Genomic DNA, 24,822 nt, shown 5'->3' on the forward strand with positions numbered 1-24,822 from the left:
TTCCTTTCCTTTCTTTCCTTTCTTTCCTTTCTTTCTTTCTTTCTTTTTTGACAGGGTCTTGCCCTATTGCCCAGGCTGGAGTGCAGTGGTGCCATCTCAGCTCACTGCAACTTCCGCCTCCCGGGTTCAAGCGATTCTCATACCTCAGCCTCCCATGTAGCTAGGACTACAGGCGTGTGCCATCAAGCCTGGCTAATTTTTATATTTTTAGTAGAGATGAGGTTTCGCCATGTTGGCCAGGCTGGTCTCGAACTCCTGACCTCAAGTGATCTGCCCACTTCGGCCTCCCGGTGTGCTGTGATTACAGGCGTGAGCCACCACGCCTGGCCCAACTGGGTCATTTCTTGAGGAATAGTGAACTGTGGCAAATTAGGCCCAGATTCTTATCTCATTGACCCTGGAATAGGTGGTATGGGAGGAGGAAGCAGAGATGCTGTGGTTAAGCCTACAGCAGAACATTCAGGCCAGCATCTGTCTGCCCTCTCTGCCATGCCAGACATGGGCTTGTACAGGGAGGACCAGCAGTGCCCACTCCTAAGTTGGCTCTCAGTAAGGCTGGTGGGTGGATAGTGAGGGAGCAGAAGAATAGACCGCATCTTCTGCTTGCTGGGTCTTTGAGAGAAATACTGATTTTTTTTCTTTTCCTATATAGAAGAAAGGAAAGTATCTTTCTTTTCCTGCATGGAAGAAGGTTTTCATTTTCAGTTTTTGTTCTTTTGAAGTGTAACATTGCAGTCAAATGTGAAGTGATAGACAGAAATTTTAAGGGCTCAAAGGATGTTGACAAATTTTAGAGTAGTAGATGACTTATATAAGTGTTGTTTTCTCTGTCTCAAAACATATTCCATGCTCATTTCAGTTGCTTCAGAGTTGCCAGTGTTTGCAGAATACTCGTGTAATAGCCATTTATACAAGGTGGTTTATTTTTCTCATGCAAAATCCTCATAAGTTTCCTTGTGAGTTTGTGAGGGCTGCTGGAACAAAGTGCCACAAACACTGTGACTGAAAACAATGGAAATTGAGCCTCTCATGATTCTGGAGGCTGGATGTCTGAAATCACAGTGTCAGCAGTGCCAGGCTCCTTCTGAAGCCTGCAGGGGAGAATCTTTCTTTGCCGCTTTGAGCTTCCAGTGGTTGCTGGCAGTCCTTGGATTGCAGCTGCATCCCTCTCGTCTGTGTCCTAATCACTTGATTGTTTTCTGCCTGTGTGTCTCTCTCTGTCTCTCTCTTCTTTTCTTAGAAAGATACTGATCATGTTAGATTTAGGATCCTCCCTTTTCCAGTATGACTTCGTCTTCACTAATTACATCTGTAACACTCCTGTTTCCAAATACAGTCAACCTTTGAGGTCCTGAGGTTATGACTTTATCTTTTTTGGGGGTGTCTTAGTCTGTTTATGATGGGTAAACATAAATTACAGATTGGGTAATTTATGAAAAACAGAAATTCTCACCACTCTGGAGGCTGGGAAGTCCAAGATCAAGGCACTGGCAGGTTCAGTTTTCTAGTGACCTGCTCTCTGCTTGTAGATGGTGCCTTGATGCTCCATATTCCAGATGTGAGGAATGCTGTGTCCTTAAAGGGCAGAAAGTGGAAGGGCTTAGAGGGCTGCCTACTGCCCAAAGCCTCCTTTACAGAGTCCTTAATGCCATTTATGAGGGAGGAGCTTTCATGGCCTAAATACCTCTTAATACCATCACATTGGCCATTGAGTTTCACCACCTGGATTTTGGAGGGGAAGTTGTCCAGGCAGCTTCCAAGGACTGGACATTGGGGTATAGGAAGTTTCCTGGACGTTGTCATTTTCTGTTGGGCTGAACTTAAGTCATGCGACTACATCTAACTGCGTTAGGGGCTGGAGAGAGTGGTCCTTGTTCAAGGCTGCTGTGCATTGGCTAAAAATTGGGAGTTTTGTTAATCACAGAAAATGAGAGCAGATTTTGAGGAGAGCTGACAGCTTTTGCCACATCTACAAAATTTTGGATGGGGTAGGGGTGATCTAGGTTGTTTATTCTGTTTCTAAGCCACTGTAGCTTCTCTCATTGAGTTATACCTACCATTTGAGGAGCAAAAGGGAGTTTTCCTACATATAATTATGTTAGGTTTGTTATGGTTAGCAGGACTTTGTTTTATTCAGTTAAATTGCATTGTGTAGTTGCTAACTAGTATGGAAAATAGCAATAAGCGAGAGATTGGGCTATTCCTGCTGTCTAGGAGGAGGCATTGACTAAGGAAAAAGATAAGTGTAGGTGGAGCACGGTGGCTCACGCCTGTAATCCCAACACTTTGGGAGGCCAAGGTAGGTAGATCGCTTGAAGCCAGGAGTTGGAGACCAGCCTGGCCAACATGGTAAAACTCCATCTTTAGTATAAATACAAAAATTAGCCAGGTATGGTGGCAGATGCCTGTAATCCCAGCTACTCGGGAGGCTGAGGTAGGAGAATCACTTGAACCCAAGAGGCAGAGGCTGCAGTGAACTGAGATTGTGCCACTGCACTCCAGCCTGGGCGACAGAGAGAGACACTGTCTCAAAATATATATATATAATATATGTTATATATATATTGTTATATGTAACAATAAGTTATTTTGAAAAGAAGCTTATAAAATATGTTTTAAGAGATAGAAGCCTTTTTTTTTTTTTTTTTTGGTAAAGAACACTGACTTAGTGATAGTGAATAAGTTGTATGTCAATTTGACATGCACGAGGGAGTTTGAGAAAGGCCAGTTGAATCTAAGTGACCAGCCAGAGCCAGAGCTGCCTTCAGAGGCTCTGCCCTGTGTTTGCTGCCTGCCCTTCCGGGCTAACTCGCTTTCTGAAGGCTGGAAATGGCCTTGACTTTCATGTTGCCAGCATCTAGCGTGGGGCTTGGCACACGATGAGGGTTCATGAAATATTCATCAGATCATTTCCAACCAACTCCCGTGTTCACCATTAGTAACACAAAGGTGCAATAGTAGAAATATGCAGGCTGTAAATGCGCTCAACCTCAGAGCAGTATTTTCAGTTTATTTAGGAACCAGTGTACTTGTTGAAAAAAATTACACAGATAGCTCCTAAAATTACAAAGATAGTTCATGGCCATGAACTCTTTATATGTTTATTTATTAAATAAATATCATATGCTGATATGAACCGATACTTTAAATAGGGTTGGTAAAATGATCTGTAGGCTGTATAAAGTTTTATGTTGCAAATTCCGTGGAAGCAGTGACTTTTGTTTGTGCTTTTGTTTCTGTAATTTAAACAATCTGTGTTTTTCCCATTTTCTTTAGAACTTTTTGCTACTTGATGAGATATTGCAGCGTAACCGTCAGCCACCGTCAGATGGTAAAAAGATGGTGCATGTGCAGGACTTTACTGCTTTTTGGGATAAGGTAACAATATCCTTAATTGCAAGATCATGACTGCTAGTAGATAATGAGTGACATTGATTTAATACAGAATTTTGAGGTGTTACACATGGTATAACATATGGCTTGCTCATTTACTGTAAGTATGTTACAAAGATTCTCAAAATTAGGAGTAAGTTTTGCAATTAATAGAAAGTAGGTATGAAATCAGACTTAGGTATTTGACAACTTGTATTTTATCTCATTTTCAAAAAACCAATGAAAGTGTTACCTCATTCTAAACTAAATGTCAGTGTTTGGACATTGGCAACATTGGATTTTATAGGATTGGACAGACTGGGGTGCAGCATGGAATGGGTTAACTGCTGAGTACATTGTAAATTATTACAGAGACTTTGAGGTATCAGTGCACATTTTCACCTTACTGTTTTCAGGTCATCTTATTACATATTGAGAAAGCCCATGACTTGGATTTTTGCCACGGGGTTGGGTTGGGGCTCCCCTATTCCAAGCACCTGGATGTTGTCAGCTGCTTTGGTGGCAGCCCAAGGCAGAGGGGAGGCTGCAGGCTGGCGGAGCAAGCTCCATGGATTCCTGACTGAAGGGTTTCACTGTGTGGTAAGCGGACAGGTAGTTCAGGCAAGGCCACAAGGATTTTTCAGCACTTGGTTTACTCATAACATTTAGGCAAACGGGAACAACAGCAGGGGCCACCCACAGGAAGTACTTAGGCTCGGTGTATCTCCTGTTACCCACAACTCCAGGGCCCTCCTTATGCTTCCAAGGAAGCAGTGGGCTCCCTGCCCAATGCTCATAGAAGCCACTACTATGGCACCAGCTTTTCATGAAAAGAAAGGCTGCATTGTAAGTCGAATGGCAAGGAGACAGGAGGCAACGCGCAAATTTGTCTTCCCTAGCTGGGGGATGGGGCAGGTTTTACAGGCAGAGGGTAATGAGGCGTGGTCCGATTGGTTCTTGCAATGAAGTGATGCCGGGGCTGGATCTGATCGCATCCTGGATCAGGCCATGAGGTGTCCGCTCTGAACTCGTTCCTCCTTCCTTGGTCCCAGCACTTGGGTTCTGCCCATGGTTGTGTGCTTGGTTCATCTGGAAATGCTCAGATTACATAACTTGCAACCTGGGATGCATGGCAACTGAAAAACAGTTTACTATGTTATTATGCAGAGTTGAACCAGATTGGACTGGTTCTGTGGTTATGCTCACCTGAGTCCGGGGTCCTCTGCAAATCCACTTGTCTCAGTCTGTGTTAGTCTGGAAAACAGAACATACAGCATGGGAGAGGGAATTTCGTGCAGAGAATTCATTACATAGGGGATGAAAGAAAGAGCACAAAGGGAAAGCAGGGGTGGAAGAGGCCACCCTGAGACCAGCCATGGCAGGAAGCTGCACCCTGGGGCTGGAGATGATGTCTGCCAGGAGCAGAGCCCAGTGGCCCGGCTGCCAGCAAGATTTCGGATCAGAGGGCAAGGGTCTCTTCTGAGGGCGCTGGGACCGCTTGGACTGCTTAAAACAGGTGGGCAGTGCTGGTGGTGACCAGCTCCTCCCCTCTCCGGGTGCTCTTCGTGGCTGACCTTGAGTTGTAGTGTAGTTTGCTGGAGCCAAGAGCCAATAGGCGGTTGAGCAGCACTCCCGCCCAGCCCCACTGTCTCCGCCCTCTCGTGTGGGAAAAATGTCAAAACTCTAGACTCCAGACTCTTCCTTTCTCTACATGCCCTTGGCTCTAAGTATCACACTCCCTGTTTCATGTTTGCCTAATTCTGATGTAATTTTTGCCATCTCGACCGACAGAACAATAACGTGTTCCCAAATATATAGAACATCATTGCACCTTGTGCACATGGAAACTCACACAAGGTACGTCACCTGACTGGATAATTTCTCCTTACCTGCTGGCATTCCCACCTCATACACTTTATTTATTTATTTATTTATTTTGGAGATGGAGTCTTGCTCTTTTGCCCAGGCTTTAGTGCAGTGGTGTGATTTTGGCTCACTGCAACCTCCGTCTCCCAGGTGCAAGTGATTCCCTTGCCTCAACCTCCTGAGTAGCTGGGATTACAGGAACACTGCACCATGCCTGGCTAATTTTTGTATTTTTAGTAGAGACGGGGTTTCTGCCATGTTGTCCAGGTTGGTCTTGAATTTCTGGCCTCAGGTGATCTGCCCACCTTGGCCTCCTGAAGTGCTGGGATTACAGGTGTGAGCCACTGCACCCAGCTCTAATACACTTTAAGCATTGATAGAAAAGCTCTGTGAACATCCACTAGCAAAAAGCATTCTAGGTGAATGCCGTTGAGCTAGAGGAAGGCACTGCGGTAGCCACCACACACTGTGTAGGTCCCATTTGCAAATTTTTTTTGTACCAAACCTTGCAACATTGTAAAATGGGCTGTTTTGTTGTTGTTCAGTTCCTAGACAACGTTGACAGCTGCATTGAAACGGAACACTCCACCCTGTTTTCTGGGCCTTGTCTTGGGGTGATTATGCCCCACGCTGCCAGGGATTATTAGGGAGGTCATGCAGCTGAGAGGGTGCTTGGGTGGGAGGAGGGGCACAGACACTGGGGCTTTTGGAGAGAAGCTGCAGAGGAAAGAAGGGTGTGCTGGGCTGGGATTCGGGAGAAAGACAGAGGCCCCAGCAGCAGCCCTGCTGGATAGACCAGTGGGTATTGGGGGAAAGGTCTTCTCACCAGCCTAGGGTCTCATTTAGAAAACAAACGGGCTTGTGCTGAATCTCTAAGCTGTAAAGTCTGTGGCCCTGTGGGAGCCTGTGACTCTCCATGGGGCAGGGATTTGCTTCTGTTTTCTTCACTGCTCTGGCCCCAGGGCCCAGCATAGGGTCGGCCCCAGAGTGGGGGCTCAGTCTGCCTGCCTTAGTGTCCTGGAGCCTGGAGGTCTCAGAGGGAAGGGGCCTCGCCTTCTGAGCTGTCGAGTGCTGCCCCCTTCTGGCTGCGGCGCACCAGTGCGGGGTCCCAGGCCTCCAGGTGGGGCAGAAACCTGCTCTAAGAACCAGGGCCGTGATGGGAAGCTGGGTTTTGCATGTGGCTCACTCTTTTGCAGTCAAAACTGAGTAAAAAGAAGTAAAATCAGAAGTAGTTGTTAGGAAAGAGACACACTGCAAAGGAGGGGAAAGGGACAGGTTGACCAGTTGTGTTTTTTCATCCTTTTGTAATCACAGAAATAAGTGGGTTTCAGTTGTCTTAAAAGACAATGTTACTTAATCAGGAATACAGAGTAGACCCTTTACATTTTAGAGGAGGAACACTTTATACAGTAAGGCTAAGTCAAGCAAGACTTTGTGAATTTGTGACAAGTTTGCACTTACAAAATCGTGTAAATAGGTCACATTTTGTTTAACGTTATTTTTTCCAAGTGTTTAGGTAATAATGTATTACTTTTAAAAAAAAGACATAGTTGATAGGCATGTGGGAAGGAGTAGAGAAACCTCTTCTGGATGGTTTTTATATAATTCCTATGATATCTGGGGCTAGTTTCTTTGTGATTAAAAGTGATCATGATTGACTTGGTCTGTGGCCATACTATAATATGGTACGGGACACATTTATAAGGGGTCAGTTTACATACACACATATTTTGGTATTTGACCATTTATAAAAATATTTGTGATTATTTGGGTGTGTGACTGTTAAGTCGTTTCCAGATAAATTTTTCATTTTGAAGGTTATCTTGATCTCTTGTTCCTCCGCGGTGCTTTCTGTCTTTTGGGCATTTTACTAATCGCACGTGCCCACCTGAGATGTGGAGAGGGGTTGATGAGTACCCATTTGTGGACTGGGCCAGCTCAGCATCTTTAGGTTGCGGGTTGGTTGACTTCATGCGTGCTTCCCTCTTCCATCATCCCAGGGGTGTTCCACCCTTCAGGGATGCCAGATTCATTTTGAGGAATCCTTTTCTAGAGTTGAGGAGGCTGCATTGCCTTTGATTCACTCTTGATCATTTTTCTAGGATATGGATGAGCATTTACCAAAGTGTGTTGTGCGGAAGAATAACCCTTTCTGAAAGGATTTGGGACTCAAATAAATTTGCTAAATGCCCACCCACCAGACACACATGGTCAGGTCTCTCCAGTCTATCCACGAGAAATTCAGATGAAGACTGTAAATGTGAGACTTAAACCCCTTTAGGATTCCTCCCAAATTGTAGCTGTTTTTACTTCACTTAACAGTATCAATTTTTGTTTGCTAGTGTTGATGTCTGGGTTTGGATAAAAGTTCTCATCGTTGGCAGTTTTTACGGTTGAGGTTCTATACTCTGAATTTAAAACCATTCCTCTCTTTATTTGTACCAAGTGACTTTTGCTTTTTTAAAAGATAGACAATTCAAAGTATTGATTGTCCTTGTATGAGAAGAGGAAACTTCCTCATTTTGGTTTGTCATGCTCTGGTAAACTGTCCCTTCTCCCTGATACGCACTTAATCCTCTCGATTGAAAATATTTAGAAGCTCTTTGTAAAAGTAATGAATTTGATTTGGTCTCCTAAATAATAAACTGTAAAAGAACTTTTTTTTTTTTTTTGAGATAAGGTCTCACTGTGTCACCCAGGCTAGAATGCAGTGGTGCAATCTTGGCTCACTGCAGCCTCAATCTCCTGTGCTCAAGGAATCCTCCTACCCATGAACATATACTTAATTTCATTATTCTTCAGTTTTTGGTTGTTGTTAAATTAGAGCTCTGGTTACAGGGTTGACCACCATTTGTAGAAGTTCATTTGCCAAGAGTGACTTTATAGTATAAAGTGCCTTCTTGCTGGCTGGGCGTGACTGAGGTTCGTGCTTTATCAAGTGAAAATGGAGAGATTAGTGGAGATTTCACATCATCTAATAGCCAAGGACTGAGCATGCCATGTACTCATGCTGCCACCTTGTGGAGGTTAATGAAATGGAATATTAAAACCAAGGGACAGAAGGAAAACTTACAAATGATTGAAAAGCTCCCGTACTGAATATTATATTAAGAATATTGTTTTAAATGAGAACACATGGACACAGGGAGGGGAACATTACACATCGGGGCCTGTCAGTGGGTGGGGGGCAAGGGGAGGGAGAGCATTAGGACAAACACCTGATGCATGCAGGGCTTAAAACCTAGATGACAGGTTGACAGGTGCAGCAAACCACCATGGCACATGTATACCTATGTAACAAACCTGCAGGTTCTGCACATGTGTCCCAGAACTTAAAGTAAAAAAAAAAAAAAAAAAAAAATTGTTTTAATAAGTTAGCATGAGTTTTCATTTCAAGAAGGTTGCCTTGTCATTGTTACTATCTAAATTTTGTGGAAGTGTGCAGCTGTGTTCACATGAAAATCGGGTAAAAGAGAATGGGCCTTCCTTAAGTACTGAAGACTCCAAACTGTTTAAAACCCACGAAAAAAAATGTGATTTATGAAAAGGACTCTAGGATACAATATATTAAAATAGGAAGGAGAAAGATTTGGGTTATGTTCGTGTATCAGTGACTATTGTATTGTTTTCTTCTCTTTTTGAAGTGATTTGTGTGACTTTATTGAAATGGGCACATTTTATAAACTTTAATTTGTAGGCATCAGAGACCCCAACTCTACAAGGCCTTTCCTTTACTGTCAGACCTGGTGAATTGTTAGCTGTGGTCGGCCCCGTGGGAGCAGGGAAGGTGAGTTAGAATGGCTTATGGCAGCTTGACGCACCCCACTTCTCATATTAACTCCTTGGGTTTGAGCCCAAGGCTACATGTAACACATTTTTGAATTGGGTATGCTTGGCACGGCATTTCTCAGTACATGGAACATTCGTTTTGCAAGAAGGGTCACATGACCAAGTAACTGTGGGCAGTGCATCTCCTGTTTCTCTTGGTTCTTCAAGTTGCATAATTGGGAACTCCTAGAAGTTGGACATCACCATGAAGGAAATTATTTACGTGATCACGATGCAGGATGGATTGACTAAGAAAGTGGGAACTTCTTTTTGTCAAAGTGAACCCTAGATGCTACAAGACGTGGAGGTTGTGAAGGCTTGTCTGAAAAGCTTTAAACATGTTTTGATATGACTTCTCCAAGTCACATGAACATACATTTAATAAACCTGTAGCCAGGTGTTCAGTCCTGTGTTAGGAGTAAAAGATACACCTGTAATCAAGACCCAGACACCACTGCCCTCCAGAAGTTTCTGGTATCTGGGGTGAGACAGATATACAAACAGATCATTTCAGTTCAATGTTCTAAGTGTTCCAATAGTGGGGGGCGCAGACATGTCACGTCTGTGCATTGTAGAAGATGTGAAGGAAACATGCATACAGAATTAGTATCATGCATTCTAAAGCAACGCAATAAATCTAGATGTAGGTATATAACCAATAGGGCGGTTTCACAATTGAAGTTTGCTCTCCAGAGACACGATTCTTGGGTAGTTAAAAATAAAAGTCCTTCGTACTGCACAGGATATATTGTTTATTTTTATTTATTCATTCATTTATTCATGTATGTATGTAAGTTTAGTTTTTGAGACAGGGTCTCGCTCTGTCGCCCAGGCTGAAGTGCAGTGGCGCGATCTAGACTCAGTGCAACCTCCACTTCGGGTTCAAGTGATTCTCATGCCTTAGCCTCTCAAGTAACTGGGATTACAGGCGTGCCACCATGCTCAGCTAATGTTTGTAGTTTTAGTAGAGATGGGGTTTCACCATGTTGGCCAGGCTGGTCTTGAACTCCTGGCCTCAAGTGATCCACCCGCCTTGGCCTCCCACAGTGCTGGGATTATAGGCGTGAGCCACTGCGCCTGGCCAGGATATGTTATTTACATATAGCTTTTCTAGAACTAGTTCTTTGTCAAAAAGGATACCTGCATGCAGGAACAATGCATTCAATATTGGATATATGAACTATATGTCATGCTTGGCTACCCTGTTGCTGTAAACATTCTTAGTTGATCTTTGTTCCATGTACCATTTCATTTAGGGGAATGAAACTCATTTAGGGAAACTCATTAGGGCAGAGTACATTGTTACACTCTATTTTAACATTCCTTATAAACCCCTAGTTTATATGGACCAAAATGTTATTTCCAATTTTTATTCACAATTTCCTGGCTGTACTAGATCCTCTTTTAAATGAATGAATGATGTTTTTCAAGCTCCCAGGACTGGGCAAGTCTGCACTGCAGTGACTTATTCTTGTCTCGAGTATTGACTGAACATGTGTTTTTTTTACAATCTGTTTCAGTCATCACTGTTAAGTGCTGTGCTCGGGGAATTGGCCCCCAGTCACGGGCTGGTCAGCGTGCATGGAAGAGTTGCTTATGTGTCTCAGCAGCCCTGGGTGTTCTCGGGAACTGTGAGGAGTAATATTTTATTTGGGAAGAAATATGAAAAGGAACGATATGAAAAAGTCATAAAGGCTTGTGCTCTGAAAAAGGTGAGTGATGACTTTCGCATTTCATGGACTCCGATGTCAGTGTTCACTTGAACAACAAGGTTTTTTAACTTTTTTTTTTTAATTTTGAAAGACCTTTGAATATTATTTCATACCTTAAGGCAGTCCTCCCAGTAAATAAACACACACACGCTCTGTCCTCTTCAGTCTGATGTGAAAATGATATTTACAGGGTGAATGTGGGGGGGTTTGGTTGGTTTTGTGAAGTTTTATTTACTTTTAACTTTTTTTTTTCCAAAATGGACAATTATAAAAATTTGCAAAAGTGGAGAGAAGGGTGTCTTGAACCTGCATGTACCCATTGCTCAAGTTCAAGTGCAGTCAACTTGTAGCCAATTCTACTCCATCTCTACCCCTACCTTCTGCTAGCTCCACCCCTACCCCAGATTCTTCCGATGTACACCCTCGACCTCAATTGTATTTTATTTGTAATACCTTATTACTTATCTCTAGAAGATAAGAACACTTTTGAAAAAAAAATTACATTTCATTCAAGAAAAATCACCAAAATTTCTTGCTCTCTTCAACTGGCTCGGCAGAGATTACAGTGCTTTAGTATCTCATTACCCACTGGTTTGCATCAGACTCCGGAAGATGTCTGCACCGTGCACTTGGCTGATGTTTCCTGCTTGGGTCCCTCTCAGACCATAGGTTTCCTTCTCCACTCCCTTTAAAAAAGAAAATTTGTTTCAGTAGATTTTGGGGTATGGGTGGTTTTTGGTTACATGGATAATTTTTTCAGTGCAATTTATTATTTAAAGGAAACAAACTGTTTTAAAATTTATTTTTCATTGTGTGTCATTTCACCAAGAGAGTGATTGTTTTCAGAAAAAGATGAAGTGTTTGATGGTACACTGAGGTTTTCATAAAATTGGTGGATAGTTGATGAAAATTGAGCATACTTAATAGAAGGCTGTAAGTTAGAAAATAGAAAAAATGGTAAATACTGCTAAATACTATGTTACCTTCTTTGGGCCATAAAAATCAGTGAATAATGGCATTAAAGGGCTCTTCCCAGGCTCTGTGCAGTGTGGCCTGGACATCCTACTGTTCTTTTGTACTGTCTGGAAAAGGCCGCCACAGACTGTCACAGGTGTGATGCAGAAGGCTTCCAGCCAGGTTTGCGAGGAATGAGTAATTTTGCTTGAGCAATGGCTGGAATATCATAGATTCTATCTATCAGGTGAGTAATATTTGCTGGTGATTTGGACAGAGAAATCATTGCTTGTTTAATGGGCCGTTTCTTCCTCCTGGGCTATTGTTAATGAGAGATGATGCATTTTCAGAAATGACGTTAAGTTAGCAGTAATGAGCTAGATTTTTATTGAATAGTATATACTGTATAGGAATAGATGGGCTAAGGCAAGCTCCTAGTTATTCAGATTCCACCAGGTGTTAATTTTTTTTCTCTGTCTCACACACACTCACACATATGCGCACACAAAAGTGTATGAAGTTTTAATCTTTTGCCATGATTTCCCAGTGCCTTTGCTATTGCTATTCTCATTTTGTTTATTTTTTGATATTGCTAGCCTCATTTTTTTTAAAGTAAAATTTTCACTTTATTCAAAGTTGGTACAGAATTGCTAACATTTCCCTAAAATAATTACTATACTTCAGCTTGTCCTGCTGGTGTCCCCCCACTGTCCCCTGCTTCCCTGAATATCCATTTTAGAGAAATTTTGCATAAATACAATGTCCAAGTAGGGGAATATACAAGGTGATTTCAGTGTGTTGCAGTGAGTGGAGTGTGTCATGTTTTAGGGAACTGAGAAACAGATAGCAAATTTTGCATGTTTTCCCCCATTGGTAGTTACAGTTGATAACCAAGAAACTGCTGATGGACCAGGCCCTGGAGACAGGAAAGATGGTGTGCCATTTTTCAGTGGAAGGGTGGCACTTGGCAACCGGGGCCTTGTCTTTCAGCTCTTTTCCTCCATCATTTCTCCATGACAGGTTAGAAGTGAGGTCCTTGGGACCAATATAGGGCTTTCTTGGGAAGGCTTTGTTGCTCTTTGCATATTAATCTGTCAGTTTAAAGATAACCTACTAGTAAACTCTAGAATTTAAGAATGATTTGCTCCATAGTAGACTGTGGTTTCAAGAGTTGAATGTTGCTTATGGCTGGGTAAGTGGAGGATGGGAGAGATGAAATGAACTGTGTGAAAATGAAATGAAATGAAATGATCTCAGAGAGATCAACTGAACATTTGCAGTTCAAGTTCAAAGCCATACCCGCCTAGCTCCAGACTCCATTTCCCCTCTGCCAGGCCACCTCTCAGTTGAGAGTGTTTATAAGTTAGGTGATTGATAAAAAGGTAGAATGTGGGACAAAATGTTTTTCAAGCCTTCCCTTTTTACCTGTTCAGTTTCTGGTACCCACATGAGACCCCAGGTCCCAGGTCACGCAGCCTTGCCTTGCTCCTCCCCGTGTCAGAAAGGCTCTGGGGGAAAGCGAGGGTTAGGACAGTGGCTGCCACTGAGCTTCTGCCATAGCCACCTTTGAGGACTGGCCCAGTAACTCTGACAGTGTCCCAGGCACCTGTGGGCTTCTGCGTGGCAGGCAGACTCCAGTGGCAATGGGGTCCCCTCGGGGCTGGGCTGCATGGTGACTTCTCGGTTCCTTCCTGGATGTGTATAAGCACAGACTGCTGGCCCCCGTGCATGGTTCCATCCTCGGTAGGACGGTGGGCCTCCAGTGGAGAAGTGGAACAGAGCAGGAAGCTGGCCCAGCTTTGTCATTTGCTCGCTGTCACTTTGGGTTTTTTTTTTTTATTTTGAGATGGAGTCTCACTCTCACTCTGTCACCCAGGCTGGAGTCTAATGGTGTAATCTCGGCTCATTGCAACCTCTGCTTCCCAGGCTCCAGTGATTCTCCTGCCTCAGCTTCCTGAGTAACTGGGATCACAGGTGCATGCCACCATGCCTGGCTAACTTTTTTGGACTTTTAGTAAAGATGAGGGTTTTGCTATGTTGGCCAGCTGGTCTTGAACTCCTGACCTCAAGTGATCCACCTGCCTTGGCTTCCCAAAGTGCTGGGATTATATGCGTGAGCCACCATGCACGACCAGCTCGGTGTCACTTTGGACATGTCATATTACCTGCTGTGGGCCCTTGATGTCTCTGCTGCGAAATAAGGACATAGGGTGAGATGGTTTCCCAGAGGTTTTGCTACCGTTCTCAACTGCCATTTAGGACTGTTTAGCAGGGGACTGGCAAGAAACCAGGGATCCTCTTAATGAGTTACGAGACCATTTGCTAACCCCTTTTCAAATCCGCATGTCAGTGGTGGGTGTAAGATGGTCATAGAAATAGCAATCCTGGAATTATTTTGGCTTGTAGGTACAGAGATTGCGTGTGTAATCAAAACCTGCTGGACAGAAATGGTCCTGGGTGTCTCTGGGTGTTTGCCTCTGTTTCATTTCTTATTAAATGGGGGAGATACAGCAGGATTATGAAGACTGCAGGCAATGTCTGTAAAATGCAAACATGCCAGGTTTTTGCTAAATAGTAGCTATTGCCCTTTTCTGTAAATCAGTTAATAAGATAAATAAATGATTTTGCCTTATACACTTTCTCATTCCCATCCCGGCCACCCTCCACTGCAAAAAAAAAAAAAAAAGAAGTCCCAGAGGAAAAAATAGGAAATAACAAGAATGCTCAGATGTATTGATAACAACTAGATATATTGTACTAGATACAACTGAAGTGAATTTATAAGTTCATTAAGCTAAAAATATCTTTTAGATAAAATAATAAGATAGGAAGCAATAATTCACATTTAGCAATATTGGTTTAGGCTAATTGCTTATTCAAAGTGATATCGTAGCAAATGACAGGACATACCTCAGGAAACAACATACTGATGTTAGATATGTAGGTGGGTAGTGGTTAAAATCCTAGGCCTTGGAGCCAGACAGCTCTGGGATGGAGCCTCAGTTCCTCTTTAGTAGGTGTGCGATTTTAGCTCATCGTCTGAACCTTAGAAAGCCTCAGTTTGGTCATCTGTAAAACAGAGATAATAAACTATTCACCTCATAGGCTGTTATGAGGATAAGATTTAATCAAGAACTTAAAGCATCTGGTTACTAGGCACATAACAGGCCTTCTTCTTAATTATAAGAGCCACCAATTTTGGGTGAAATCACATGAAATGTGAGATGCTTGAAAGAATGTATCTGAGTATAGAACTTCCATTATTTGAATTGATATTTATATAGGGGTTCTATACATAGTACAGTAAATAAGTCAACAATAAAAATATTGTTACCCTAATAGATGCAACGTATTAATATTATGTCACCCTTTGCATAGTTTCTTTTAATCCTTGAGCACTTTTAAGAAACGAGTATCCAAAGGCATGGAATTGATACATTTGAGTTTCATGTTTTTCTATATAGCTCGCTTGAATATACAAACCCCTTTGGGGTCCCCACTATCTTATAATTTTCTTCTCATATTTGCCACATTCCTGCCTACTTGGACATTTTCTTTTTAGATTGCCTTGACAATCATAAAATAACTGTTGTTATGCCTTTTTTTTTTCCTGTTAATCTCTCAGTTGGGAGAACCATATCACTTCTTTGTGACGTAATAGGAAATAAATGCTGAGGGCCGAGCGTGGTGGCTCACGGTAATCCCAGTACTTTGGGTGGCTGAGGTGGGAGGATTGCTTGAGGCCAGGAGTATGAGATCAGACCCTGTCTTTTTTTTTTTTTTAAAGCTGAGTACAAAAGGGATGCAATGAGGTGAATCTAACTAGGGTGACCAAGTGGACTGATAGTGCTGTGTATGGATAGAGAGCCTTCGAGTTCTGAGTTGTTTCAGTGTTGCCTTTAAGTATCTTCTAGTAAGCACTTGGGGAAGCGTGATATGAAAGGGCAACAGGCTGTGAACTGAGATGAGCTTGGTTCAGACTCCAACCTTCCTTTATTAGCTGAGAGTCCTCAGACCAGTTATGTGCTCTCACTTCATCTCTGTCTCCTCATCTGTAAGTATGGTCAGTACTTACTTGGCAGGTTGTCATGAAGATTAGAGATAATACCAGGCATCAGGCACAGTGGTTGGTGCATAGCTCTTACATCCAGGAGCTGACTCGTGGAGCAAGACGCTGAGTACACACATAAACATTAAGAGGCAGAATACGGCGGGTCCTTCCTAAGAAATATAAACAAGGAACCTAGAAAAGAGAGTGATGTTTTCTGATTGGGGGAATGCAGGTTTGTTTCATAGAAGAGTTTGAGTTGGGCCCTGAAAGAAGAATAGGATATTGATAAGCCATGATAGGAAGGGCCGGTCCAAATGGAAGCAAAGTGTGGCCCAAAGCTGGAGAGCCCTGCTCCCTGACTCTGGAACCTGTGTCTTGTGCTGGGGCCTCAGGCCTGGCCCCTGTGACCGTCCCCATAGTGTCCTCAGTGGTCTTTCTGCCTTTGGTGTCACCATGGTTGATGTGCACATGGTAGGATTCCGGTGAGATGGCATCAAACCCACATAGCCACGTCATGGTTTTTCTCTAGTTTCTGTGTCTGCATTTCAGTAAAGGTGGTGGTAGATTAATTGGTTAATTTTACTGAGCAGGACCTAACGTGCATAAGATACCTTCCTCCCATTGGGGGCACTTCTGCTTTCTGCTCAACTGTTTCCCTTTAACCAAACTAGAAAATCATGGTTGGGAAATTAGCCTGACTCAGATTGTACTTCAGATCCTTTGAAATATTTTCCCTATCTGAGGCTTGTCCATAAATAGTTTGCCAAGTCAGCAACACTCAAGGTCGCTGTAGTACTCAAAGGGCTACTACCAGGCATGGGGAGGGAGCTCCTTTCCTATTCCCTGTCTGCGTGAAATGAGACAGGTATTTTGAGTGTGTTTTCTAGAAAATGGCTAAGATTGCTGTGCTACGACTTGATGCTATTTTGAGAATGAAAACAAAACAATGTAAAATCAAGGCACAGAAACTTAACACATTATATGAAGACAATCAGCAATGGAATGAGACCAAGTAAACAATGTGTGTTTGTGTTTGTGTGGAAGGCTGGAACCCTGTCTTAAAATGGTGCATTGTCTTTTTATGAAAACTGAAAGGAAGAGATAGTGTTAACTGATGCCTTGTCTTTTTTTTTGTTTGTTTTTTTTGAGTTGGAGTTTCACTCTTGTTGCCCAGGCTGGAGTGTAGTGGCACGATCTCGCTCACTGCAACCTTTGCCTCCCAGGTTCAAGCGATTCTCCTGCCTTAGCCTCTCAAGTAGCTGGGATTACAGGCATGTGCCAACATGCCTGGCTAATTTTGTATGTTTAGTAGAGATGGGGTTTCACCATGTTAGCCAGGCTTGTCTTGAACTCCTGACCTCAGGTGATCCACCTGCCTCGGCCTCCCAAAGTGCTGGGATTACAGGTGTGAGCCATGTGCCCGGCTGCGTTGTCTTTTTATGAAAACTGAAAGGAAGAGATAGTGTAACTTCTGAGCTCAACAAAGAGATAATGTGAAATAATGAATTTTCATAACGGGCACTTGCTATCTTTCATTTGATGCCATCTGGTTCAGATTGGAGTTTTAGGGGACTCCTGTGTGTCTTTGTGGGCTGCCAGGGAGTGGGCTCCAATGGAGATACTATCTTTTTTCCATTTGGTGATGTACTTTATTTAGTGAGATTCATGCTATGAATGGGGTCCTGCTGTTGGTTTGATCAGAAAATATGTCATAGTCATCAACAGCAAATTATAAAGAACTCAGATCCTTTTTCCACTTAGTTCATACACTTACTTTAGATTGCTTCAGCATTGTATGAGTTGATTAATTCTTGTTTCTCTAGGACATTTTGTAAAAGAGATAAAATGAGAACTTAGGGAGGTCAGAACACTTACTTGTCATGGAGATCTCAATGTGCCGTTTGCTTTGTCTCCCTGGCTTTGTCAGAGTAGAGACAAAGAAGTGACACCTTGATCTGTAAGAGGGCTATCTCTGTAGTGTCCTAGGTTGATGCTTATGAAGCTCAGTCAGTACCCAGCGATCTTCTCCACACTTCGTTTGTTTATGCCAGGATCTGTCTAGTGATAATTATAGGCCATCCAAGTAAAGTTTTCTTTTTTTTTTTTTTGACAGAGTCTCTCTCTGTCCCCCAGGCTGGAGTGCAGTGGTGCAATCTCGGCTCACTGCAAGTTCCGCCTCCCGGGTTCACGCCATTCTCCTGCCTCAGCCTCCTGAGTAGCTGGGACTACAGGCGCCCGCCACTACATCTGGCCAATTTTTTGTATTTTTAGTAGAGATAGGGTTTCACCATGTTAGCCAGGATGGTCTTGATCTCCTGACCTCATGATCCACCCGTCTCGGCCTCCCGAACTGCTGGGATTACAGGCGTGAGCCACCGCACCCAGCCCCAAGTAAAGATTTCTAACGTAATGTCATGTAACTTAAACCTGATCATTATCCTGTTATTTTCAGGTATGTTCTTGTCATGTTTTTTTTTTTTTTTTAAGTATTATGCTTTGTCAACTTATTTCTTAAATAATTTTTAAATATAACTTTGGCTAGATCCTCAAATAAAAACTTGTTATCCTTCCTAGCTTTTGTTTTCTGGGGGCTTGCATGGAACAAGAGTCTACTTCGTGCATCCAGTCTGTGCAGTGTCTCAGGAGCACACTGCTCCTTTCCCTTTGGCTTTTCCTGGCTGGGCTGCTCTTTCTGCTCTTATTTTTTACAGAGTTTTTCTGTCAGTCTATTGTGATGCCTTAAGTATCACGGTGAAGATGGGGCGGGTGTTATCGCTTCTCTGAGAATGGAAAGCTAAGGTAAAAGTCAGCAAAATGGCTTGTGAAGACACAGTTGTTCCTTAATAAGTCCCATGTCTGTATGCTGACAGCCCTCACAGTTGGGTCTCCAGCACAGACCTCCAGACTCACTTATGCAGCAGCAAGTCAGGATTGCCGGTCAGCATTTCAGTTTGGCCATCATCAACCTTTTGCTTTTATCTCTTACATCTGCATCCCTCATTTCGCGCAGCTCAGTACATGGTAATCCTGTTCTTCCCTTGTCTTATACCAAAACCAATGCAGTCCTCCTCTTTTTCTATCAGAACACACACCCATCTCATCAGCAGAGCCTATAGGTGCTACCTTTAAAATTTGTTCAGCACATGACCACTGATGTTTGCTTGCCTGATCCCCACTCTGGTCCCAGCTACTATTGTTTCTTGTCTCAGTTATTGCCTTGATCAGATCATGTCCTTCCTCCTATTTCCCTGGGTGTGAGCCCTTGGCTTCTCTTGCCTGTCTCTGGCCTCTCCTGTCATCATCCTGTGCTCACAGTTCTGCGGGCATCCATATTGCTCTTCTGTGAGCACCTTGGCCACGTATCACCCCATGGCTTTTGCACTTGCTTATTCCTCTATGTGGAGCAATCTTCCTGCACTCTGTGCCAGCCAGTCCATCCCCTGGCAGGTCCCTGCTCAGACCCCCTCGATCAGAGCCCTTGCTGACCTCCCTATATGAAGTGGACTTTCCCTCTGTCACTCTCTGTCTCCCTAAGCCAGCTTCCTTTTCCTTCTTAGCACTTATCACCTCTTGCATTTGTGTCAATCTTTTATTGTCAGGTCACTCACTGTGGAAACTCTTTCACTGCTGAATTCACAAGGAGTTGGCACTCAAAACATTCCTGTTAAAATGGCTCAGTGCATAAATGCTATGAAAAGCTACAGCATTAAAACAGATAACGTGCCCTGATGGTGTATTTGATAGGTTCAAAGTTACAATTTAGTTCCTATGAAATATATCCATTGCTGTTGATCAAATACTTGTTTATTTCTGAAGAACTAATGTGCAAAGTTTAGGATAACAGAGGGAGAACATGTTTTAAGTCTTTTTTTTCCCGCCTTCTTTCCTTTGTCCATATAGGATTTACAGCTGTTGGAGGATGGTGATCTGACTGTGATAGGAGATCGGGGAACCACGCTGAGTGGAGGGCAGAAAGCGCGGGTAAACCTTGCAAGGTAAGTTGCATTTCAGCAGCCACTATGCAGTTGTCTTTTGTGCTGCTTCTAATGGTGGTGAGCACATAGGACCCGCTTACTGTGTATTGCATCCTGTGTGAAGCACTTTCTTGGATTATTCTACTGGCACTTGAATGAACATCCTAGATGTTGAAAGTTATCATGTCCTGGGTGAGAGTCTGATATCTCTTTATATTTTCTAGAGCAGTGTATCAAGATGCTGACATCTATCTCCTGGACGATCCTCTCAGCGCAGTCGATGCGGAAGTTAGCAGGCACTTGTTCGAACTGTGAGTTTGTTTGTGTCTTAAGTCATTTCTGCTTTCCCAGAGCCATTTCGAGTTGGCTCAGGAAAGCCTTTATGGCTTTCAGCTTGTCCTGCTCTGGTGCTCCGCCTCCCCCTCCGCACTGTCCCCTGCTTCCCTGAAGATTCATTTTAGAGAAATTTTGCATAAATACAAGGTCAAGATAGGAAAATATACAAATGATTTCAGTGTGTTGCAGTGAGTGGAGTGTACCATGTTTTCGGGAATTGAGAAACAGATGACAAATTTTGCAAATTTTCCGGAACTAGTAATTACAGTTAATAACCAAGAAACTGCTGATGGACCAGGCCCTGGAGATAGGAAAGATGGTGTGCCATTTTTCAATGAAAGGGTGGCACTTGGCAACCTGGGCCTTGCCTTTCAGCTCTTTTCCTCCATCATTTCTCTATGACAGGTTAGAAGTGAGGTCCTTGGGACCAACATAGGGCTTTCTTGGGAAGGCTTTGTTGCTCTTTACATATTAATCTGTCAGTTTGGAGATCACCTACTAGTAAACTCTAGAATTTAAGAATGATTTGCTCCATGGTAGACTGTGGTTTCAAGAATCTAATGTTGTTTCATGGATTCTTACCAGAATGAACACTGAAGACTCATGTAGGCCTGGCTTGCCTTTGAAACTAGTTGTCTAGAATCTGGCTTCCCTCCCGACTCTTACGTGGTGTTTCTGGGATTTGCTTTCTTTGGCTCTTGCTTAGACACGGAGCCACGGAGGTAGAATGACTCTGGAATCTTTTCTGTATATTCTGTAACCTCATGTGTGCCGACTGACACTTCCTATGTAGTCTAGACTGGCCTTTTCGAAAGCATTGTGAACTGGTTTTTCTAAAACGGCACCCACATCTGCCCCACAGTCAGCTTCCTGTTTTTTGCCTTGTTAAGGCCAATGAGCCTATCCCACTCATTGTAGCCCTTCTGTGCACACTGAGGTAGATGCTCCTGCAGGTGTTACTGCATGAAACGTCTTTGCTTGCAGAGAATGGCAGTCAGCCACAGAGAAGATAAGCACCCATGCTGGGCTGAGTGAGAGAGAGAGACAAGTTCAGATTTCATTCTTGCCCATAAGGAATTTGTCTCTGCAGGGATTCAAGACTAAGTGCATAGGAAAAGTTCAACAGACCCCAAGGCTTAAGGAATTTCAATATAGGACAATCTATTTTATTATTATTGTTTTTTAAAATAGGGTCTCGCTTTGTTGCCCAGGCTGGAGAGCAGGTGCAATCTCGGCTCACTGCAGCCTTGACCTCCTGGGTTCAAGAGATTCTCTTGCCTCAGCCTCCCAGGTAGCTGTGACTACAGGCTAGCACCACCATGCCCAGCTCATTCTGTGTTTTTTTTGAAGGGAGGGGGCTTTGCCATGTTGTCCAGGCTGGTCTCCCTATGTTGCCCAGGCTGGTCTCGAACTCCTGGGCTCAAGGGATCTGTCCCGCTTGGCTTCCCGGAGTGCTGGGATTACAGGCGTGAGCCCCTGCGCCCGGCATAGGACAATCAGTTTTTTTAAATGGAAGAAGTGGGTAGCTGAGATTGGAAAGGTCACTGAGGGCCAGACTTGGCTGGAAGTAGCCTGTGGTCCTGCAGGCTGGTAAGGGTTTATAGTGGCTGAGAATAGGATTCAGTTCCTTTGAAAGAAATAGTAGAAGCAGAGGTGTGCAGACAGGAAGGAGTGAGGCCTGTGGGAAGGACAGCAGGCAGGAACCTGTTCCTGTGGTGGGGGATAGAGAAGGTACTGTGAAAGAAAGCTCTGGAAGTCCTGTGTTGGCCAGCCAGGGCTGCCCTCACAATGCCACAGGCTGGGGGGCTTACACAGCGGCAGGTTGTTTCCACACAGTTTCGGAGACTGCGTGTGCGAGATCAATGCGTCTGCAGGTGCGGCTCCTCCCGAGGGCTTTCTTGGCCTGACGATGGTCGCCTTCTCACCCTTTGCTCCTCATGTCTCTGCATCCAAACCTCCTCTTCCTGAAGAGACACCAGTCAGATTAGAGTAGGGCCCACCCTCATGGCCTCATTTCAGTGTAATTACCTCTCTAAAGGTTCTGTGTCGGCCAGGAACTGTGGCTCACGCCTGGAATCCCAGCACTTTGGGAGGCTGAGGCAGGCAGATCACCTGAGGAGTTCGAGACCAACCTGGCCAACGTGGTGAAACCCCATCTCTACTAAAAATGCAAAAATCAGGGATGGGTGGTGGTGGGCGCCTGTAATCCCAGCTACTCCGGAGGCTGAGGCAGGAGAATTGCTTGAACCCAGGAGGTGGAGGTTACAGTGAGCCAGAATAGTGCCATTGTACTCCAGCCTGGGCAACAAGAGTGAGATTCTGTAATAATAATAATAATAATAATAATAATGGTTCTCTGTTCCAGTTCTAAGGTGCTGGGTGAGGGCTGGAACATAGGAACTTTGAGGGGGGCATGGTTCAGTCCATAACAGGTCCTGGATAGCAAAGTGGAGACAGAGTCGGCTGTGTGAGAGTAACTCATCTCTGGGCTCTGGATTCCAGGGGTTGGGACATGAAGTCATCCACTGAGCATGGGGCTGTACGTGGGCTCCTGAATGTTTCCCCACCAGAGTGCGTGTGCAAAATGTGCCTGGTATAGGATGTTGAAGTGGATGTGGATGGTGGTGATGGTTGCACAACGGTGTGTACGTACTTAGCACTACCAAGCTATACACTTAAAAATGGTATAAATGGTAAATGTTATGTCATGTCTATTTTTCCACAACCAAAGAGACGTGGGTGGCAGCACTGAATCTTTCTGAATGCAGAGTGAGGGATAAGCTGGCACTCAGCATTGCCCCGGCACTCTGATCAGAGCCTTGTTTCCTGCTCCCTCCTCCCCGTGCCTTGATGAATTTTCCATTTGGCCGAGAAGGGCCTCTGTGACTTGCTCGAGTCTTGCACGAGTCCCCACCAGTTCTTTATCACTCGAACAACAATTCCCGGTGGGACACTCTCTTAGCGTCGCCGCAGGGAAGGAGGAAGGTATTTTTATTGCTGAGTATCAGTGTGCGTATCGCACAAGCTCCCCCAAATTTTCCTTGAACGCAGGAGGTATTTATAAAGTCCTCTTGCACCTTTAAGGATTAATGACTTTGGATATACACTTGTTAGAAGCAAGCTTGTTAAAATTGTTGTTTGCTAATCAGAATCACATTCTTTGGGGAAACTTAGGACAGGGAGCACGAATGCAATTTAGGAAATCACTCAGCAGCAACTGGAGAATGTTCTCAACGAGTTAGAAAATTGGATTGAACAATATGCTATGAAAGATGGCGGTTGTGTTGAAGCTTAGAAATGTGAAGTGTTTTGTATTAAAAGTGAATGAATTACACTTCTATTTGCCATTAACAGTTTTACTTCTATCATGAATATATATTGAGAGTTGTTAAGAGTTGTGTTTTACAACTATATATTGCAAACACGAAGTGGATTTTATCACATACAAAAAGTGAGGGGCACTTCCATTAACAGATGCTGATCCGATTTGTTGCCAGCTATAGATGTGTCTGTATTCTAGAAAGCCTCAAATTCTCAGACCCCTGCCCCTTTGAGTCTCCTAATCAGAGCTCCCACACTGTTGCCTACCTATTTGTCTTAGTCCATTCAGGCTGCTGATTCAAAATAGCATAAACTCAGTACTCCATATAAACAATAGAAAACTGTTTCTACAGTTCTGGAGGCCGAGATCCAAGATCAAGGCGCCAGCAGTTTTGGTGCCTGGAGAGGGCTCACGCTCTGGTTCGTAGACAACTGTCTTCTCACTGTGTAAGGGGTACGGCAGCTTCCCTGGGCTGGCCCCTTTTACTAATACCATTCGTGTTGGCAGATTCTCATGAAATGGCCTCACCTCCTAATACCATTACATTGGTTAGGATTAGGGTTCAGTAGGAATTTGGAGAGGGCCACAAACATTCAGGCACAGCACTAGTTCACCTTCCCTCTTTCAGTTCCTCTCGGACTCCTGTACTTTTAAGCTATGGTTCTAAGTCCTCGAATGGCAAATTGCCCTTTGCAGTCCGCCCCATTCACCTTTCCAACCCTTGCCCACGCAAGACCAGTCCTCCAGCCATGCACACTTCTGTGGGGTGTCTGGAAGGAGGTATGACTTTCTCACATCTGCCTGTCTGGGTATTGAACAATAAGGGTATTGTTCCTGCCATTGGAGAACCAGGGATAGTATGCCTGGGCAAAAGAGAAAAATGAAAGACACAGATCCTACCTCCTGCCTTTCTCTTCAGCTCCTCGGAGGCCATAGCACTTTCTCTGTCTGCCCACAGCCCTCAATGAGCTGCTCTTGATCCACCTATGTGTCCTTCCCCCCAGCCCCTGCACTAGACTGTGAATGCATGAAGGTGCCTTTGCATGGCACGTTTGTGCCCCAGGACCATTGCACCTGCTGTGTCTGCCAGAATTGCTTCCCCAGATAGTCTCACGGCTCGTACACCACCTCCTTGCAGAGAGGCCTTTCCTGGCCACTCCCTCTAAAGTACAACCTTTGCCTGGCTGTCTCTTCATGGTTTACATTACTACCCAATAGTGTATTTTCTGTGTTTGTGTAGTGAGTGTCCCTACACGATGCAGGGTGTTGTCTGTTTGCTTGACCAGTGGATGTATCCTCATCACTTAGAGTAGTCCCTGGTACTTCGTCAGTGCTCAGCAAATGTGTCTTAACTGAATGAATGAAGGTAGTGACTGTCTCCCTCCCTCCCTCCCTCCCTCCCTCCCT

The 24,822-nt window shown here is 44.0% G+C and overlaps 1 protein-coding gene across 1 annotated transcript in view; it reads left to right on the forward strand.

The window, feature by feature from the left end:
• The window catches only part of ABCC4 (ATP-binding cassette, sub-family C (CFTR/MRP), member 4), a 321,328-nt gene that overhangs the window by 125,013 nt on the left and 171,493 nt on the right, over window positions 1-24,822 (forward strand). Inside the window, exons 9-13 of the mRNA XM_011996653.1 lie at window positions 3,277-3,378; window positions 8,936-9,025; window positions 10,587-10,778; window positions 19,684-19,778; window positions 19,982-20,068. Of these exons, the coding sequence (XP_011852043.1) occupies window positions 3,277-3,378; window positions 8,936-9,025; window positions 10,587-10,778; window positions 19,684-19,778; window positions 19,982-20,068 (566 nt within the window). The remainder of the gene's footprint in view (window positions 1-3,276; window positions 3,379-8,935; window positions 9,026-10,586; window positions 10,779-19,683; window positions 19,779-19,981; window positions 20,069-24,822) is intronic.

Source organism: Mandrillus leucophaeus, unplaced genomic scaffold (assembly GCF_000951045.1).
Source record: "Mandrillus leucophaeus isolate KB7577 unplaced genomic scaffold, Mleu.le_1.0 Scaffold520, whole genome shotgun sequence".
In the NCBI taxonomy this organism is placed as follows: domain Eukaryota; kingdom Metazoa; phylum Chordata; class Mammalia; order Primates; family Cercopithecidae; genus Mandrillus; species Mandrillus leucophaeus.